The sequence below is a fragment of the Melanerpes formicivorus genome, unplaced genomic scaffold, assembly GCF_026170545.1.
Source record: "Melanerpes formicivorus ecotype bairdi unplaced genomic scaffold, bMelFor1.0.p_v2 SCAF_36, whole genome shotgun sequence".
Taxonomy (NCBI): domain Eukaryota; kingdom Metazoa; phylum Chordata; class Aves; order Piciformes; family Picidae; genus Melanerpes; species Melanerpes formicivorus.
The window spans coordinates 3,070,318-3,091,079 of record NW_027142388.1 but is presented as its reverse complement, the minus strand read 5'-3'; the positions used below and the strand labels follow the sequence as shown (position 1 = coordinate 3,091,079).

Genomic DNA, 20,762 nt, shown 5'->3' with positions numbered 1-20,762 from the left:
AATTTACACAGAGCAGTGAGTTTGGATACCGTTTCACTCTTTCCCTGACAAGTGTTTTTCATTTTAGATTGCTCCAGTCCTTCACTTTTAATTTTCACTTTGTTTTGGGAAGCAATTTATATCAATGATTGTAATCTGTGCCAACGTGGCACTGTTTTATGTACAGGACTGAACAGAAATCCTCCTTTTCCCTCTTCACATAAGCTTCTCCCTTCAGGTCATCATTAATAAATAGAACTGATGAAATTATTTTTTTTGGCAAAGACAAATTGAATCATTGCTGTGCAATTAAATGGAATACACAGAATTTTTGTGCAGGTCAAACAGACATGCTGCTACCTGTCACTCAGGTACAGATTTCACATCCTTGCAATTTCTACTAGCCAAAGCCTCACTAGTGAAACCAATACTTCTCTGCCAATGCCAGCACATCTGAACTAGTGTGACTGCTTGTACCTTTTGAGTTCCTAACCATCTGCATGCAGTTGGTTAGTTGGGGGATGTTCATCAGGTTTAGCTGCGCACACTTGCATCCCTTTGATCCATTTTCTGGAAGATACTTGCATCTTCACAGTATCACAGTATCACAGTATCACTTAGGTTGGAAAGGACCTCGAGGATCATTGAGTCCAACCTATCAACACAGACCCCATGACTAGACCATGGCACCAAGTGCCACGTCCAATCTCCTCTTGAACGCCTCCAGGGTCGATGACTCAACCACCTCCCTGGGCAACCCGTTCCAATGACGAATGACTCGCTCGGTGAAGAACTTCCTCCTCACCTTGAGTCTAAACCTCCCCTGGCGCAGCTTGAGACTGTGTCCCCTTGTTCTGGTGCTGGTTGCCTGGGAGAAGAGGCCAACCCCTTCCTGGCTACAACCACCCTTCAGGTAGTTGTAGAGGGCAATGAGGTCACCCCTGAGCCTCCTCTTCTCCAGGCTAAACAATCCCAGCTCCCTCAGTCTCTCCTCATAGGGCTTGTGTTCAAGGCCTCTCACCAGCCTTGTTGCCCTTCTCTGGACACGCTCAAGTGTTTCGATGTCCTTCTTAAACTGAGGGGCCCAGAACTGGACACAGTACTCAAGGTGCGGCCTAACCAGTGCTGAGTACAGGGGCACTATGACCTCCCTGCTCCTGCTGGCCACACTATTCCTAATGCAGGCCAGGATGCTATTGGCCCTCCTGGCCACCTGGGCACACTGCTGGCTCATATTCAGGTGGCTGTCGATCAGCACACCCAGGTCCCTCTCTGTTTGGGAGCTCTCCAGCCACTCCGACCCCAGCCTATAGCTCTGCATGGGATTGCCGTAGCCAATCTTCTCCCATCCATGAGAGTGCTGTGAATTCTGCAAGTTTGCCATGGTGCCTGAGTGGTTTAAAGCCAGTTTTGTGTGTTCTTGTTTAAAAATAAATCCTGCTTTCACATGACTGACTCTAAGAGCTGGAGATGTGACTGGGGTCTCATTCAACTGTCCATCTTTCTTAAGGGTGAGAGGAAGGCATCACTTACGTGTGAAGGATTATTCTTGAGATTCAGAAGATTGGCTTCTTACTAATGGCTCTGACCTTCAGCAGTCTGTCATTCCCTATGTGATTTTTCCAATCTTACCTGCATTTTACATTCTTTTCTTTTAACTTTGTTGGCATAGAGTGGTAATCTGTCTACCTATGGCAAAAGGTCTTATGCCAGTTACAGGAGTTAGGAATAAATGTGAGTGACTGCCTGAAGTGTCCTAGTTGTCAGATTAGACTAGCAAGAGTTTCCAGTATGGATGCAGGTTTATGGAGACAGTATAGTTGTTAAGCTGTCTTTCAGGCTAGTTTTCTTCTTCATTTAGGCCACAGAGAGTGCTTAGAAAGAACTGGACATTTTTCAAGTACATATATTTGGTAAGAAATGCATCAGGAACAGTATGGCCAGCAGGAGCAGGGAGGTCATTCTGCCCCTGTACACTGCACCGGTTGGGCCACACCTCGAGTACTGTGTCCAGTTCTGGGCCCCTCAGTTTAGGAAGGAGGTTGACTTGCTGGAACGTGTCCAGAGAAGGGCAACAAAGTTGGTGAGGGGCTTGGAATACAAGCCCTATGAGGAGAGACTGAGGGAGCTGGGGTTGCTTAGCCTGGAGAAGAGGAGACTCAGGGGTGACCTTATTGCTGTCTACAACTACCTGAAGGGAGGTTGTAGACAGGCAGAGTTTGGTCTCTTCTCCCAGGCAACCAGCACCAGAACAAGAGGACACAGTCTCAGGCTGCGCCTGGGGAGTTTTAGGCTGGAGGTTAGGAGGAAGTTCTACACAGAGAGAGTGATTGCCCATTGGAATGGGCTTCCCGGGGAGGTGGTGGAGTCACCATCACTGGAGGTGTTCAGGAGGAGACTTGACAGGGTGCTTGGTTGCATGGTTTAGTTGATTAGGTGGTGTTGGATGATAGGTTGGACACGATGATCTTGAAGGTCTCTTCCAACCTCATCTGGTCTATTCTATTCTATTCTATTCTATAATATCTGATATTTGCCTTTTGTTTAGAGTTGAGACCCTGCCAGCTTAATTGCCAAACCAGTAAATGTTAGCCACTGGCAGCCAGCACAGGTAATTGACATGCTAGAATGATGTCAGATCAACACAGAAACATCTGACAGTGTTGACTGCTGAATGCTTCTGCTTGTTGTAATCATATTGAAGCTGTTACAGCATTGTGCTGTTTCATAGCAGCTAATCTGTGTTGTATGAGTACAGCAAGACATTAATTGTAAATAGCAGGTTTGGTTTTTTTGAATTAAAATTGTCAACCAAAATTTTCTTTTTACAGTTTACTACTGAAAATTATTTTTATAGTTTATTTCTGCAAATTGCAGCTTGCTTTGGGAAGTCTGTGCTGAAAGAGTTATTTAAAGGCACACTTAACTTTGTAGTTTGACTGCACAGTAAATGAGTTTAAAACCCAGGGAAACCATGGCATACGTGTATTAAACTTCCCCTTTTTTAGGCAAGACCTTTCTCTACTTCATCAAAACATTTTCAAATAGAGGCCAAATGAAAGAGCTGAATTTCTCAGTTCTTTTCATCTACTATTACCATGAGCAGTTGAGACAACATCTCAGAAGCAGCATTTCTAAGGGTTGTGTGTTGGTTTGGGATTTGTTACCAACTGGCATCTGTATATGGTGGGTGATTCAGGTGTGTAATTCAACCTAGAGTAATAAAATAGTCTGGAATTTTATTTACAGTCATGAGCCCAAAGCTTTCTCTTCAGCATAACTCTGTCACCAGCACTTGCTGTTCTTCTTGTTTTGTCCATTATGGGTTGGGTTTGCATGATGCTCTGGAAGGCATTGCACTTACAAGCATATTGCACTATAATCATGTTGTGGACCAGTGTCTCCCGTTCTTGTTGACCAGAGGCATATGAATTAGCAGTAATTCAGCTAAACCTGCTGAAGTGGCTCCTCAGGACTATGAAATGATGATAAAGGTCTGATTTTGGGGTAGTCTGATGCACACACAGCTTCTAGGAACATGAAGCAAAAGCATATTAAGCGGCTCTTGGCGTTCAATCAGTAACTTCAGTGCTGTTGTCTTGAGGGTTTTAAGCAGCAGGTACCAGCCCAACTGTGCCATCTCCGTCCAGGCTAAACAGTCATGAAAGTGATTACAGCAGTGGGTCTGGCTTGTTTGAGGAGAGGAATTTCTCCCCTGGAGAATATAACCAGCTGCAATCAGAGTTCCCCACAGTTGTGTACATCCCAGCCACTATTGTTGGGTTATCACTAAACCCAGGATTCTTTTTCAGTGTTTTTTTTTTTCCCAGGTTAAATTCAATTCTAACTTTTTGGAAGATGACCTTTGCCTTCCTTTTACAATTACTAAATTTGTCCTGTTTCTGTAATACATCTAAGGTGACTTTGATTACTCCAGGAAAAGCTATCATGTTCAATTGGGATATCCTGAGTCTACTGGTAAACAAAGTTAGGTCATTCATCAGCTAAATTAGATGAAACTCCATATTAGCACAATATAACAAAATTCCTTTTCAAGATATGCATAAAAGGTGATCAAGTGCTGTGTTTTAATTTAATTGGGTGTGATGAATTCTTAGGAATATTAGGCTGTAAAATTTTAAATTGCATTTTTCATGAAAGGTGTTCAGCTGCAATTTTATTGCTACATAAATTCTTAAAACAATGTTGTTGGTGAAGTCTCACTTGTTACATGTGATAGGGAGGGTGCAGAGGAGGGCCAGGAAAATCATCAATGGGTTGGAGCACCTCTGCTACAAGGACAAGCTGAGGGAGCTGGGGTTGTTCAGCCTGGGGAAGAGGAGGCTCTGTTCAGACCTGATAGACTTACAGTACCTGAAGGTGGCTACAAGATGGATGGAGAGAGACTGCAACGGCCTGCAGTGACAGGACGAGGGGCAATGGCTTCAAACTAGAGACAGTTTGGATATCAGGAAGAAGTTCTTTACTATGAGAGTAGTGGAACACTGTAACAGGTTGCCCAGGGAGGTAGTTGAGGCTCCTTCTCTGGAGATACGCAAGGTAAGGCTCAATGAGGCCCTGGGCAGCCTGATCTAGTTGGGGATGTCCCTGCTGACTGCAAGGAGGTTAGACTGGATGGCCTTTGGAGGTCCCTTCCAGCCCAGACCATTCTATGAACCAGTGATTCTATGTGCAATACAGATGTGGTGCTAGATTCTGTGTATACCTGCTTGTTTCTCCATTCCTAGATGTCTGTGTTTGTAATGAGGAATATTAGGAAAATAGTACTAGCAGCTGTCAGCAGCCTCTTGATAGGAAGATTATAATGCATTAATTTTAAAGAGTTAGGAATGTATAATTCATGGCTACTTGGCAGATTTTGCAAATACCCCAGTTGTGTACAGTTGCTAATCTATATGACATGATGGAAAACAAACCTTGAAAATGCTGTCATTTAGGTTTGTGGCAATCAAGGAACTGCAGTTTTAATGCAGCTTGCTGTTTGATGTTTAGGAGAAAATCCTGGTCCCATATTCAACCCACTAAACTGGCTTATAAATATTAATTTACCAAACACATAAAGACTGTGACATTTCTTTCAGTAGGAAAGATTAGCTTTAATTTTCTTGCTTGTATCATAACACATTGATTTACTATACATTGACTTTTGTAGGTAGGCATTTCATAAATTTTATTCTAATGTGCCATGTCTTCAGCAACAGACTGACACAGTCTGTACTAACTGATAGAAAGCAACCCTGGGAAGAAGTACCTGGAAGTTCTGGTGGGTGAGAAGCTGGACATGAACCCACAGTGAGCACTCATAGCCCAGAAGGCCAGTGGCATCTTGGGCTGCATCAGAAGAAGCGCAGCCAGCAGATGAAGAGTGGTGATTCTGCTGCTCTGCTCTGCTCTGCTGAGACCTCACCTGAAGTACTGTGTCCAGCTCTGGAGCCCTTAACACAGGAAAGACATGGACCTGATGGAGAGGGTCCAGAGGAGGGCTGCAAAAATGATCAGGGGACTAGAACACCTCTGGTACGAGGACAGGCTGAAGGAGCTTGGGTTATTCAGCCTGGAGAAGAGAAGGCCCTGTGGAGACCTAAAAGTGGCCTTCCAGTACCTGGAGGCAGCTACAAGAAGGCTTGCAGAGAGAGTTTACGAAGGCTTGCAGTGATAGGACAAGGGACAGTGGTTTGAAATGAGAGCAGAGCAGATTGAGATGATGTTAGAAACAATTTCTGCATCATGAGGATGGTGGAACACTGCAGCAGGTGGCTCAGGGAAGTGGTTGAGGCCCCATCCCTGGAGATACTCAAGGTGAGACTGGACAAGGCTCTGAGCAACCTGCTCTAGTGGAGGATATCCCTGCTAACTGAAGGTGGGTTGGACTAGATAAAACCTTTTGAGGTCCCTTCCAACCCGAACCATTCTATGATTCTGTGCCTCAGTCGAGGAAACAGGAGCATCGAGTTTGCCAGCTGTTTCCTTAACCAATGCTTTACATCATCGTTAGCATGCAGTGACTCCAGCAATGTTCTGTAGGCTGTTGTACATTTTTCAGCCCTGACATTTTAAGCAGTCTCAGTTCTTACCCATTCCATGTCTGTGTACTGATGCACAGGCTCTTCTCTGCTTTTGTAATATTTGTATACCATTATTGGCAGTAACTGCTATTACCCAGAGCATCTCTCTTGAAAGGTCTGTGTATCTCTCTGTGTTGACTGAGCTAGCTCTTCAGAGGGGGTTTGTAACTTTCTGGGCGTTTTGCCACTGCTCCTGTCCAGACTTTGTTCACGTTTGTATCAGCTGCTTTAGTTAATGGTTGCTTGCTTGATGTTAACATGCTGATTTACATTATAATGAAGAACGAGTAGGAGTTTATAAGGGAACACAAAGCTCATAAGTAACACGAAAATAATGCTGTTTTAAATACATTTCTAAAGATAATTGAGTGTAAATATTGGAATATCAAACAGCTTGTAAGCTGCCTCTTTTGATGGAAAGCCTTGTAATGAGTGTACAGTGTTGCTGAGTGGTAGCTGTGTTTGTATCACACCTTTAAGTGGAGAGACCTCGCTTCCCATGACTGTTTCATATGTTTTGATGCAAGTTGTGACAGAGTATATACCCACATACTGAGCTGTATAATTTAGGTACCTCCTGTCTGCCATCTGATAGCTTATAGAAAAGCAGAACTCTGTTGTCAGTCAGGGTATCCTACATTTCTCTGTGAAATAAAATAGCAGTTTGGTAAATAAGGCTATAAGGTAAAGGAAGACAGAACTTTGGGGGGGGGGAATTCCTTCTCCTCACCTCCTTGTCTCTTGGTTAAGAAAAATAAATCACAGCAGATGCAAAATACAGCTCAAAGAATGCCCTTCAGCTCTGCCTGTTCTTCTGGTGATTTATCTGTGACAAAGCCCCTTGCCAAGGAAAACATACAACTGAAGGGTATGAGCTTCTTACAGTCAGTATGGACAAAACAATGGAAAGACAACGTTAACTTGGGACCAAGCGAGCTCTTTTCCATTGGTCTCCTTTTCACTGGTGCAGGCTGCCTGCGATACGCTGTTGTAAGCAAGAGAAACTAGTTCCTGAAGGCTGCTTTTGGGCTTTTAAGGGTGCAGTGAGGGTACAGGTGCATGTAGTTTTCTACTACCAAATAAATTACATCATCCAGAGTCTTTATTTGTTACTTTAGTGTCAGAAATGCCAAAGAGGAGCTCATTTGAGTGACAGGAAGGAGCCAAAGCTACAACCTTTCCATTCATGCCCTTGGCAAGATTTTGCAATACATGCTCATAGTAGTATTGCAGCTGAAATGAGAAATAGTCTGCTTGTCTGTCCACACCATTTTATTGTCTCTCTCATTTATTTTGGACTTTACTACATGCCTCACACTTGGCAGCTTTAATTGCACCTCTTTCTGTGCAGGGGCAAGGGACCTGCTCAGTGCCACGGAATGTGTTTCATTAGTGGATCTGTGTAATGCTGTCTAATCAGCAGGCTGGCACCCTGTGAACCAAAGGCTAAGCAAGTACACTGAATTCAGTGGATTTACCCATGCAGTACCTATCTGGAGTATGCTTCTCATACAACTGACTGCTGTAATCATTCTGAAGAACTGCATTCAGAAGCTTTTGGGGTAAGGGACCAAGACTTGAATGATTATAGATTACTGGCACAGTGTGGGCTTGGTGGATAATGGCAAAGCAAGCCATTAGGGAAAAAAAAGAATGGTAGGAGAGATTGCTACAGTGCTTTGCATCATGCTGTTTGTGTAAAAATACTGGCCCATCACTGCTGCATGTACTTGCAATGGTGCAGCATCAGAATGTGTCCCTGAGCTTTCCCACAGTCCAATAAACTACTCCCATTCTCATCACGTTAGATGGAAGGTTTAATAACTAATTAAGTTCACTGGAGTAGGACAAGAATGAAGTGGTGGTTGAGATACAATTGTGGAACTCACTGAGTGTCAAGAAATGGTGTACTCATAGAAGCTTTACTTTCCCATGCATTTTGCAGTGTCAGCATCTTGATGTTCTGTTCAGTTCTTTATTCTGAAAATATTTATCTTAATTAGTTATTATAGCTAGAGACTAATTGTCTTCATTTCAGTTTTTTTTCTCCAGTCTTTTGTTGGTGAGCAAACATAAAACTGCTCAGAATCTCAGACAGTGTAACCGGGGTAATTAGTTACAAGTGAGAGATAACAAGCCATTTGAAATGGTTTTTCTCCACCTTTCTCATCTGAGAGCTGTAAGGTACTTGATTAAAATCAGCAATAAAAGTGTATCACTGGAATGAAATAGCATTTTTGTAATGAAGTACAGGTGGTTTATTAAATGTCATGTGGTCCAAGCTGGTAGGTTTTTTCCCTTCTCCCTCTCCCCTGCAGTAGAGGTCACATTACCAAATGGACAGTAACCAAGAGCTGAAAAAGGGACTTTGCAATATAACCATGAGCCTCAGCAAGCTCCAGGCCTTCCAGGGGTTTGGGTTCAAACTCTCAGCTGGCATCAGCCAATATAAACCAACACTTATTTTCCCAATGTCAGTTAGACTGCGCTCACATGGTGATAGTCAGCATTAGCTGATCCAGTTGTTTGCCATAACCCAGACAGCACACTGGGGACTGCCACACACAAGACTAGGTAGAACAGTGCCTGTCTTGCAAGAAGAGGCAGCCCACAGGGTTCTGAATTGCTGTCACAACTCCTGCTGACCTATCTCTTTGTTTTATCCACTGCATTGGATGTGTTTTCTTGGCAATGAAGCCTCCTCCAGCCTTGCCTCCAGCTTTCTGGCTGCACAAAGTATTGAATGTTTTAACAAAGAATTCTGCTTAAGGAATAAAACAAAACAATGCTTTTGAAAAGCCAAGTAGCCTTTCCTGATATCAACACTAAGTTGCAGACATGACATTTGTTATGGTTATGATTATCACTAGATAATGATATTATTATGATATCTTGATTATCACTAGAAGCCCACCAGTAGGAGTGTGGGTGTTTCTTTTCTGAAGCACCTGATACCTCATGACTTTTATAATTATTTACTTACTTATTTAATGCCATCTTATGAAACAGGAAAATGCAGTTTCTTCCCAGATTATATGATTAGAAAAGGTTAAATAGCCCACAGCTATATATGAAGGCTACAGTGGATCTGGGTCTTAACCCAGGATGTCACATGTCAAGACAAATGCCTTAGGCTGCTTGTCTTCTTGACTCTGAATCAACCAGAAGAGAAAATACAGGTGGAAAGGAGCAAGGAAAAATCAAGCAAAGTATTTTTTCAGTAGTTTTGGTCTGCTCCAGGTAGCACTGAACATAAACAATGAAATGTTTCTGACTTTTGAAATTGAGACTATTTGAATAAAATACAGAGAATTATATTACTTTGAGAAGATTCTTGTTATGAGACAAAAGTTAAAGGAAATTAGACTTCAAAAAAGTCCTCATCCTACATCAGAGATGTTTCATTTTGGATCAGCACCTGTTTGGTTACAGTGAGCCTTCGGGATTGAAGGGCTTTTCCTTACTGACCACTGATGCTTTTGGCCTTACTGCACCTTTCAACCAAAGGAGGAATGGAAGGGAAGGATCTAATTCTGAAGCCATCTTGCAGGCTAGAAGTGGAAGGGTTGTGGCACACCCACTGTGTGGGACACAGTCTCAAGCTGTGCCAGGGGAAGTTTAGGCTCGAGGTGAGGAGAAAGTTCTTCACCAAGAGAGTCATTAGTCATTGGGATGTGCTGCCCAGGGAGGTGGTGGAGTCACCGTCCCTGGAGGTGTTCAAGAGGAAATTGGATGTGGCACTTGGTGCCATGGTCTAGTCATGAGGTCTGTGGTGACAGGTTGGACTCAATGATCCTCAAGGTCTCTTCCAATCTTTGTGATACTGTGTGATGTCTGCTTTATGGGTAAACTTCAGCCTGAGTGGAACTAAGCAGGTATCATCTACTTGAAATGTTTTTGGTTTGAGAGAATGTGACTGAGAATCTGAGACAGAGGAACCTGATGTTATCTGTCTGAGACATTTCTAGGACCAGAAATGCTGTAGTGGAAATGGTGCCTGAAACTCAAACCGAAAAAAAAACCCAACCCCAAAGAAACCCAAACAAAAGAGATGTTGAAAAATGTTGAGTTCCTTCTGGTGGATTTTAAAGGTGAATCTTTTCCTGCACTAATTTCTTACATTTCTTACTGCTAGAAGGAAAAATGTCAGATGGGATGAGATGTATTTATGTAGCCACAGTTGACATTTTTAGAGTCACTAGATGGTATTTAGACCTGGATGACTCAAAATGCTATGGTGTATACTTGTGAAGGAAACATTCTTGGCTTTTAAATCTATGAATCAGTTAAGGAATTAAATATATATGGGATTAAACTCTAAAGTTTGGAAATGTTTGATATATGCACATATGGGGGCACTGGGACAGAACTTGAAGATGACTGGAATAAACCTGGGTAGCCTAATGAGCTCTATCCATGGAGTTTAATGTCTGTACTCCAGTTCTGTGGGATTTTGGGGGGTTTCAGGTGATAGTGGCATAAATGTCAGAGGTAACACTATTTTGATCCCCTCTTCCAACTTCCTCTAGATGGAATAAAAATGTCTCTTTTTTTTTTTGTTGTTCTGTTTCTGACAGAGTTATCATCAAACCAAGGGAGAGTTTCTATCTTAAAGCCACTACAGGAAGGGCACACTCTGAAAGGTACTGTGTTTCTGCAGTTGCTCAGCACAGCTGAAGTATTTTGCTGCTTTGTTCTTAAGTGATTATCTTTACAACTCTTACATATTCATTAGTTTCCATGCTATCAAAAGCCTACTGGCATTTGTTTTAAAAGACTGGTAGAATGGTTGAAGGGCAGAAGGAAGGAAGTAAACTTGATAAAAGTGTGGAAGTAGGACAAGAACCTTTGTACTTCTATATTGTGTTGAGAGCTGAGGCACTGGTGAGGGTAAAATACTAGAGCTAGCTGAGCAAAGCAGAATGGCAGTTTTCTTTTGTGTGACTTCACACCATCTCTGATCCATGTCTCCCTTCTCCCTCTACCATGGAAATCCTCATTTAGTTTCATTTTACCCCTGACAGACCAGGGGATGTCTCTCACTGTGCAGCTTCTTCCTATGGCTCCATTTACAGCACTCTTAAACATTTGCTTCCCATGCTGTTTCTCAGCTTGTGCTGGTGCTTTCCTATGGCTTTCCTGTACCTGAACAAGCTAGATTAAAGGCTGTGGTCATGTCTTGCATCCCAGCTCTGCAGTAAGGGGTAAGGGTCATACTCTTCAGATGTGTCTTCCTCTCGCCATTCCCTCCCTGCTAGATACATTTCAACCATTCTTGAGATCAAACCCCCAGTTCTCTGGTTGCTTAGAGAATGGCCACAAGCATTTTCAGCTGCTGTGAATTCACCTCAGTACTTCAGTTATGTCTGTTTTAAATCTGGGAGCTTGGTGGTGAACGATGGGTTTAAATATTAAAGTACTCTGATGTTTGTTTTTCTGTGTACTACTTTATTTTTCTCTATGTGGGTGGATTATAGTTTTAGCCAAGCATTCTTCAAAAATAATCTTCTGAATAACAAGTATCACATTACTGATTTTAATAAAGTTCTTTCCCTTTTCATTTGATTATTTTTTAGATTCAACTTTTTCCCTTTTATATATGTTAAAACTGAGAGGGTCTGTAGCCCATTTAAAGGTTCCATGTTGCTTGTAGGAAGAATTCTCAGAATATATCACAGAATGTATTTGGTTGGAAGAGACCTTCAAGATCATCCAGTCCAACCTCAACAGTCTACATTGTATTTACTGTGGGAATTGTTTGCTACTTACTTCTGTTGCTCATCTAGTCTTAAGTACCTGACTGAAAAGTGTTTGTTATAGCTGGAATACATTCCTGTTTATACAGTGCAGGATTCTCATTTTGATATAATAGAGGGAATCTGGCTTAAAATTTTAAGTTAAAGCACAATTATTGTTTTTCTCCACGCTAGTACTTCCCATAATCCCTCTGGATTTCAGATCAAGGTCAGTCTCAGCACAGAAGCCAACTGTGGTAGTTGTCGAGTTGAAGTGGAGGCTATGATGAGGTCAGATTCAGAACAGCTTGCATAAGCAGAAAAAGGGGGGGGGGGGGAGGGAACAGAGGGAGTCATAGAATCATGGAACAGTTTAGGTTGGAAGCGACCTCCAATGGTCATCTAGTCCAGCCCCCTCTGCAGTCAGCAGGGGCATCCTCCACTAGGTCAGGGTGCCCAGAGCTCTGTCAAGACGGACCTTGAATATCCCCAGAGATGGGGCCTCAGCTATCACTTTGGGCAGCCTGTTCCACCACCCTCATGCTAAAGAACTTGTTCCTAACGTCTAGTACAATTCCCAGGTTGTGGGGACCTCTGCCACTTTGAGCTGCACACCAGTGCTGAGGGGCAGACACTGTCCCCCCATGGAGTGCTGAGAGCCATAGGGTTGCTGACTGATAGCCAGATGCTTGACTGTCTTCAGAGCCACTGATGGAAGAAACTCACACAAAATTTTCCCTAAGTGATACAAGAAATGGTGAAATTATTCTAGCTAAAGTTCTTCTAAAAGAGAAATTTAGCCTGAAGGAAAGATCTACCAGGGAAAACTTCAACCCAAATGTTTCAATTTTGATAGAGCTACAAGCCAATGAATAAAAAGCTCTCATAATAAAGATATGAATCTTAGTAGTGAAAATTGCTTCTTGCAGTGTACTAAAAATAGTTTTTGATAAATGTATGAATGTAACACTTTGCAGACTAAGCACAGCATGGCATTTCTGTTTCATGCAAGCAAAAATCTAAAGGAGTAGAGAACACTTGAGTCTGGACTAATCAATGGGGTTACTATGGCATCTTGATTTACTCAGTGGTATGAATGAGGCATGTCCTGAATGTCATTCTCTGAAGGCTATTTTGACTGACAGTTTAACCCCAAAGAAGCCAGTGTGCTTGGCTAATATAACAGAAAATGCTTCTGATAAAGATTTCTGCTCTGAAGATTCAGCAGTGCCTTGCACATGGAAACAGAAGTTAAATTGCCATTCTTCTGGCATTCTTTCTGCCCCTCAAACAGCCAGCAGTGTTCTGCAGCAGGATGGCTTTGCAGTGGGTAACAAAGACTGTTCTGTTGAGGGATGTTATGTGCCAAAATCCATCATATGGAGTGATGAGTCTCTCTGAGACTGTCATTGAAATGTATCTGCTTTGCCTGCTTTTCAATGTTTATGCATGAACTGGATGATTGTTTAAGGCATCAGATGAGCTAAATACTTTTATTTTGCTCAGATGATATTTATTAGTTCTCAAATGCCTGTTTGCCTTGTAACACTATAAAGCTTTGCTGTTAATCAGCAGAAATCTGGATTGCATCCTAAACTTACAAGGATAAAATGAACTTGGATTGCATTTTAAATGTACAGATGCTGGAACAGTGAAGGATCCATCACTGCCATCTTTCAAGCTGCACATACATTGCAGAAAGCAGATCCATAGTTTTGGTCTAATGGAGTGGGTTTACTTAGCGCCTCAGGCTTCCAAATTTAGCCTGGTGGAAAAGAGACTTGATTTAGAATGAGACAGATGTTACTGGAGAGAATTAGAGCTAGTGCGCTCGTTCTGTTTCTTCCCTCTTTTTGTATTGTTTTAATCTCCTCTTCATTGATACTCTGCCTGTTTTAAAGCAATGTCAGGTCAAAATCTGGTTATTTTAACAAGAGAGGTTGAAGTATGGGAGAGTAATGCAGTAGGATTGGTTGGTAAAGACATAATAGAATTACTTTGATTTAGTAACTTGAAGAATTAAACATGGACATTGCCATTTTTTCCCTCTCTTGTTTATACTAGTGTTTTCAGGTCCCTGGTAGAGCACTAGAGCCACAAAACCAACTAGATACATGTGTGAAAGTTAAACATGACACACGTTTAGAGAAAGAGAGGGCTTTTTGGTTTGCTTTTTTTCTTCTGAAAGCAGTAAGAAGACCACAGGGAGGAGGTTTGCTCCCAACACTTCAGAACTGAGTTCTAATACTTTTCTTTTTCCTAGCAATGCCAGATTGTTTCCTGGTTAAAATGCTATGGGAGATACCACATACTTGATTCAGATAGGTTAAAAGATCTATTTCCTTTCAGTGCATTTATTCACATGAATCTTAAAAGCAGTAATTGGAAATACTCTCATAAACCCTGGGATTGGAGCCCTAGAATTAAAAAGCATTTGTTATGACCTAGGAATATAGCTATGCAGTTTTATTAGCCTTTCTTCTCCTGTAATCTATGGATCTCATTTAGCTGCATGCAGCCCTGTACTTCTGAAACATAAAAGGAAGGAAATCTCTCAATAGCCTGAAATCAAATTATCTCTCTGTGCTAATCTACATGTTAAACACCCAGGCCCCCTTCTTTAAAGGGAAATAGTTTTACCGATAAGCAAAGCTACACTGTGTGCTTTGCAGACACGAATTAAGGGGATTTTTTGTTATTTTTTTTGTCATCTGCAGAGTGCTATTTATAGCAGCAATTAACTCCTCATGGTTGGGATAAGTCATTTGACACATCTGTTGCTGAGCTTAAACACTCACTGTTGTGTGGGTCGCAGTTGGATTTTTTTCCCTCTCAAACCCTAGCAAAATGAGGATTTTCTCATGGCAGTTGGTTCGAATGCACTGTCTGCTGACACTGGCGCTGTGGCACAGATGAAGCAGTCTGTTGATTTCCCTAACTGCAGAGCTGACCTGATCTTTGTTGCTTGCCTTTTTCTTTATTCTGTCTGTTAGAAGATAGTACAATAGTATCGTTTATGAAAGCATCATTCTGACCATCTGCAGGATTTTCCAGCCTTGCTGTAAGATTTGGGTTACTCCATTTTGCCAATGAGAAACTGGTGTGGCTATAGAAATTGCTGCCTACCCACTGACTCTCTTCTTCCAGTGCTTTGTGAAATGGAGATTTAATGCTTGTGAAGACATGGCTGCTCTCAGCTGTAGTTCCTCACATACTGACCATTTCAGGCTGCATTCCTTCAGTAGCTTTTCTCTTAAAATGGAAGCTCTTTTACCAAAGCTCAAAACATTTAGAAGGAAAAAAAAAATTAGGATACTTGTACTGTTGTTTAGTGAAATCTGTTAAGTATTCTGTGGAAGTAATTGCACAAGGTTGTAACAGTTTGTTCATGTGGTTGGCTCCTTTGTGGCCATATTAGGTTGTATATTAATGAAGGCAAGCTTTAAAATACATGGGGAAGGACTAGGGAGTGAAGTTAGAAACTTGCTGGGTTTGATCTTTATCTTTTTCTCATTGAAATAGCCCTGTTCTGAGAATAGATGTATTGATTTTTGGTGGCACTTCTTGCAAGGTAGCCTCTACAGTAAGGAGGTACTGCTGCTGAAAGTGAGATCAGACCATGTCCATCCACACAACCCTGTGCAGACACCAATGCCTTGATAGTTAATTTAATGCCTGATACTATCTAGCGGTCACATAAGCAGCCTGAGGTTGGTTTTTCCTGACTGCTGAAGACAATATTCTAGTAAAGGGATTACAGTGGAATTTTCTGCTCAATAAAAGTTTGCACAGATTGTTCCTGCTCACAGCAGAAGCACAGCAGCTAAGTGTCAGTGAGAATCAGACTGGGGTCAGAGGAAGTGGTGAAGCTTGGTCCACACATGTTCTGCTAAAAGCAGCTGTGAGAGTACTTGGAGAACTGAATATGTATGAGTCAGAAAGAGCCCACAAAGTGCAATCCATTTCTGAGTAGAACTCCTTATTGATTTCAGCAGGGAAGACCTTTGAAAAATCAATGACATGCAGCAGCTTTAAGATTCAGTGACATGTGTTGTAGGATGTTAAAGTGATCAGCCTATGGACTAATCAAGCTCGTAGCAATCATGTTAGGAAACTTCCAGGGCAGAGGAAAAGGGGTCAGAGGTTTCATATTCCAGAAGAGATACCAAAGTTATGATCTTGTTCATTTCAGCTTTAACTTCCAAATGTCATTGTATTTCTGGAGAAAAACAAAAACTGGAAAGACAAATGTAAAAATGTCAGAGGGTATCTAAACATAGGCCTGTTCATTATAAGGTAAGGGGTTAAGCAACTGGAATTGCTAAAATCATCATAATACTCTGATTTTTTCCATGAGATTTCTGCACATCATTCAGCTCAGTTGGTTACTTGGCTTCTCGATATGGGAAGGACGGGGAAACGCTGTCTTCCAAATGCTACCCAACTAAAGCAGATAGAAATGAAGTTGTTCAAAACAGTGATTCTCTTTGTGTAGGGAATGAAGTATTAATGATGCTGAAATTTTCAGGGTTGTGGTTGAACTGACAGAATTTACACTTACTGAGACAGAATTGTTTCACCATTCGAACGTATTAAACATTGGCATAAACTCACAAGGAAAGTGGTGGATTCCCCTACATTAGACAGTTTCAAGGCCCAGCTTGACAGAATGCTGGGCTATCTCATTTAAACTGTATTCTTACTCTGAAATGTTGGACTAGCTGATCCTTGAGGTCTCTTCCAACACGGTGTGCTGGGTGGCACCCATCCTGGGGGAGGGCTGCAAGAGCCTTGCTTCCCCAGGGGACAAAAGAAACCAGATCCAGGTGAATAGAGAGGGACTTGGCTTTCCCCTCCCAGGAGGAGGGGTCCCCCAGGTCAGGGTCAAAGGTGGTGTATTCCACTCCCCCTTCTTGTCCAGCAAGCCTATGAAAAGGAAGGCGCTGTGGCCATTTGTTTCTTTTTTGCTCCTGCCTCTCCTGTTCAAAAGGACCAACAGCTGCTGGGAGCCTCCTGGTCTGCCACGTGGTCAGGCCTGATCGCATCCAAGCTTCTCTAAAGGACTGAAATCCACGTACATTGAGGGAGATACAAGGCCATGCAAGTTTGGTTTTGTGTATTTTCCTATTCATCCTTATTCCTTACCTGTGTAAATCCTCCCTGTTGCTGCTATGTGTATATATATTTTGTTAAAAAATTTACTTCTCCTACTTCCAAACTGACTCCAGATTGTTTTTTGGTAAAGTTTATCTCCTTCTCTTTTCCCCTACCTCTTTTTCCCCCCTTCTCTCCTTTTGCCTTATCAGGGAAAAGGAGGAATGCTTGGGCTTTTGCTACTATCTGAGCTCCTAAACTCCAGCTAAGGCTGAAACCACTACACCTGGTATTCTGTGAATGAATTCTGTCATAGCAAGGGCTTCTGACTGGCACAGTCAAATTGAGCAGACACATCCTGTGGTCAGAATTCAGCCATCTCTACCTTGTTCAGTCTTCTGATTCTTACAGGATTGTTTAAAAAAACTATTCCACCTAGACCTGCATTTGAAAATAAATGAGGAGGGTTTGCTTGCCCAGGGACTTTCCTCTGCACAGTGTGAATTTATAGCCTATCGCATACCCCATTAAACCTTAGCACGGACATCTGGCAGGTGTGAGGTAGCACGATGCCACTTTGCTGTGCTGGTTTATGCTTAATTAACACAAACACTGATCTTTGAAGGAAGTGTGGCACAATGAGTGCTCTGTGATGGCAGCTCAACTTTCTCAGTGTAGACAGGTCCTGGAGAGCAGGAGCTCTGCTTCACAAAGGTGCTGGTACACCGTGCTGGTCTAGAAATGACAAATTTCAGGGGGATCTGGAAATCTTTTATGTTGGTTGAAAGTAATCATAAACTAAGACATTTACTTTAAAAATTGCCCTTGTAAAAAGATTTCATTTTGAAGTTTAATGCATTGCTGAATGATTTATGCTATTATATGCATGCAGTTGTTAGAAAGGTGATCTGCATTGCTCTAATTTATTTGCCTTTCCATTTGGGAGTACAGTGGAGCAACTGAAATGTGTCTATTAGGAAAATAGAGCTACAGTATAATTAAAGCTGCGTAGGCACACTGTATCACCAAGCCCTGAAAATACTACATCCAAATTTGGAAGGAAAACCCAAAAAACTCGTAGTAGCAAAATGCTGAAGTGAGGAATTGCTGCTGAAGGGAATGTGTAGGAAGATGACGGGTGTCACTTAAACATGCAATGATTAATCCACAAGAGAGGTTCAGATAGATATAAGACAATTCTGTTATGCTGAGGGCTGTAGCTTACATAAGTTGATACAGTATGATTTCAGTGCTTTTAACTAAAAGGTTGATTAAAGTATTGATTTTTAAATGGACTGGCAACCATTATGGCAAGATTGGAGATGCTGTGGTGCTATTGACCTGAGCCAGTTCTGTGGCGAGTGAAGTGTTGGAGCTGTATTGTCTGTACTGAGATGTGCCTGGATCTTTTTGTTGGTGTTGCCAAAGCCAGGGCAGGGTAAGATACTCTGCAGATTTATTTGCAGAATGTATTTAGTTCTACAAAAGGATTCCTGCTAGATGACTGAATGCAATCTCCTACTGATGTAAGACCCCGGTTACTACACACTGACCTGTTTACTGCAGTAACAGAACTGGTGAGCTGCAGTGTTCATTGCTATGGCCTCAGGATCCAAAGTTCCTTCTCAAGGAGTTTTCCTGTTAGCATTTCCTCTGCCCTTGTTTCTTCCCTAGTTTAAGTCTTGTTTCACAGACTGCTTCTGTCCAAAGGAACAAAAAAGCCCCAACCAGCGTTTTTGGGGTTTTGTTTCTTTTGACACCACCCCAGTATGTCTGTCTGTGTCTAGGAGAGAACTACACTGCAATAGCTTGCTTTGTGAATTCCTCATTGCTATTCACTGGTGGAGATTGTCACGTAAGGGTCAAATTAGAACTCAGTCAACCAGAGCAGCAACCAGAGGAGCCAGGCTCAAGGCAGATTTCTCCATAAGGTCTGAGAAGCAGTTTATTTGGAATTTGTTACATGTAATAGATGTGTTTTTAGTTTTATTTTCCAAAGTGTTGCTCTTCTGTCTGTAGAAACTGAATCATGCTTAATTTATTCCCTCTGGTCATTTACTTGAGAATTAGTCTTTCCTCTGCCTCTTGACTTTCACCTTTGGCTGTTGTCTTTGCAAAGTTTTGTTATATCTGGTAAGTTTTGAGCACATAACTTACTTCTGTTAGTTTAAGAAAAATGAGTTTTCTGGCTTGATTGTTCCATGCCCTTTGAGACTGGATCCATGCAAGGAAAGGATGATGTTTCTGGTAATTTGGTGTTTGTACTGGCTTCAGGAAGGCAGACAGTACCTGGTCAAGCATAAAATCTACTGGGGCAAGATTACTCTCTGAAAATGTTCTAAAACATTTTAACCAGCAAAGTGAGTTCGTACTGGTTCTGCACTTCATGACTGCAACACTTTTGATGTGGTAGGAGCTCAAAACTGGGCATACTGCTTCACAGAACCATGCCATTGCAAAATGGGTCCTGCTCTCTACAGTCTTCAGCAAAAGCAGGTAGTAAATATGCAGTTGCTGACCCAGAGGAGTTTTGGTGCTAAATGTTGTGAGACAAAACAGGACAGAGATTTACAGAGCTACACAGATGACCCCTTATCCTAAAAACTTTGGTATAGGAATTTGTAGGGATTGGCTTACAGGCAGCTACACCAAACACAGTAGCTGTAAGCTATTGTGCACTATGCATCTTGCAGAAACGAATGTTTGCTCTCTAAGTGGTATCTGTGAAAGGATCTTGAGCCATTTGGGGGCTCATACATCAGACACGGGGCCTGAAGTTACATACCTAAATAATTATTCTCATTTCTGAGTGTCATGCTGGATTTCTGGGTTTTAAAGTGTTTGGCTGCAACATCCAGTTTTGTAACATTCCAAATCCTCATTCCAGTCTGCAGTTTTCCCTGGGTTAGGACATTAACAGAAAGTCTCACAGGAACACGCAAGTATTGATCACTGACAACAAATCAGATTAACCAGGGTTGCTTGGGCTTTTTTTATGTAGGAATCTTAGCACTGGCATCACTGAAGATGGTTTCTTTTTCCTCTTAAGTTAGGATGAAAACAGTGTAATAAATAATTTATATAACATAGTGAGGAGAGCTGGTGAGATGAGTGTGTACAGATGAGGCTGCAATACCTTAATAACTAACTCTGTCTTCTCTTTCCTCTCTCCTGTAGCTGGTTCTGCTTGAGGCTGCTCTCCTGCTTTTTCTGTACTTTTCTATTGGTAGTGGGTGATGTCACAGCAGCTGTAACACTCAGACCCTGGTACTCTACTCGGTGTGTATTGCTTGGTTTGCTCTGCATGCTTCTCTGTACTGCATGGGGTGGAGGGGAGCTCTCATTTTATACTGCTCGTCTCTTGTGGCACATTAGGTGAAAATACAATTAGCATGTGTTTTGCTTCAGTTCCATAGATTATTTTAACCCCATATTTGCTTTCTGATGGCTTTCTTGTAGAAGCACATAGCTTCCATTCCTGATTGTGCTTACAGGCCTTTGTGTTTGCTCCTACAGCTGCTGATTTGCTGTTTACAAGCTTCTTGTTGCTCATCATAGCACCATTTGGTCAGCAGGACCTAATGGACTTGAAACTGGGCTGGGAGACAGCAATAGTGGGATGGCTATGCTCAGTACTCAGACTACTGGATCCCAGAAATCTACTCCCTTCTCACTGAGTGAAGCCCATTGTGAGGTACTGCAGCTAGCTGGTGGACACAGTTCTCTTCAAACGCAGCTCATTCAACTACCTGTTGCCTTAGGCAGGCAGCATACTTTGAAAAGTGCAGTGCATCTGAGGTTCTTCAGGACTTGTTAGGATTCCAGTGCCTGAATGTCACAGAACTTGACCCCTCCTTAATTTCAGGGG

At 42.1% G+C, this 20,762-nt stretch overlaps 1 protein-coding gene across 3 annotated transcripts in view; it reads left to right on the top strand.

Annotated features, from left to right (window-relative positions):
- Positions 1–20,762, top strand: part of ARVCF (ARVCF delta catenin family member) — a 256,583-nt gene that overhangs the window by 69,185 nt on the left and 166,636 nt on the right. For all 3 annotated transcript variants that reach the window (XM_068157320.1, XM_068157318.1, XM_068157319.1), the window contains exon 3: positions 20,072–20,173. In XM_068157320.1, the coding sequence (XP_068013421.1) occupies positions 20,072–20,173 (102 nt within the window). The remainder of the gene's footprint in view (positions 1–20,071; positions 20,174–20,762) is intronic.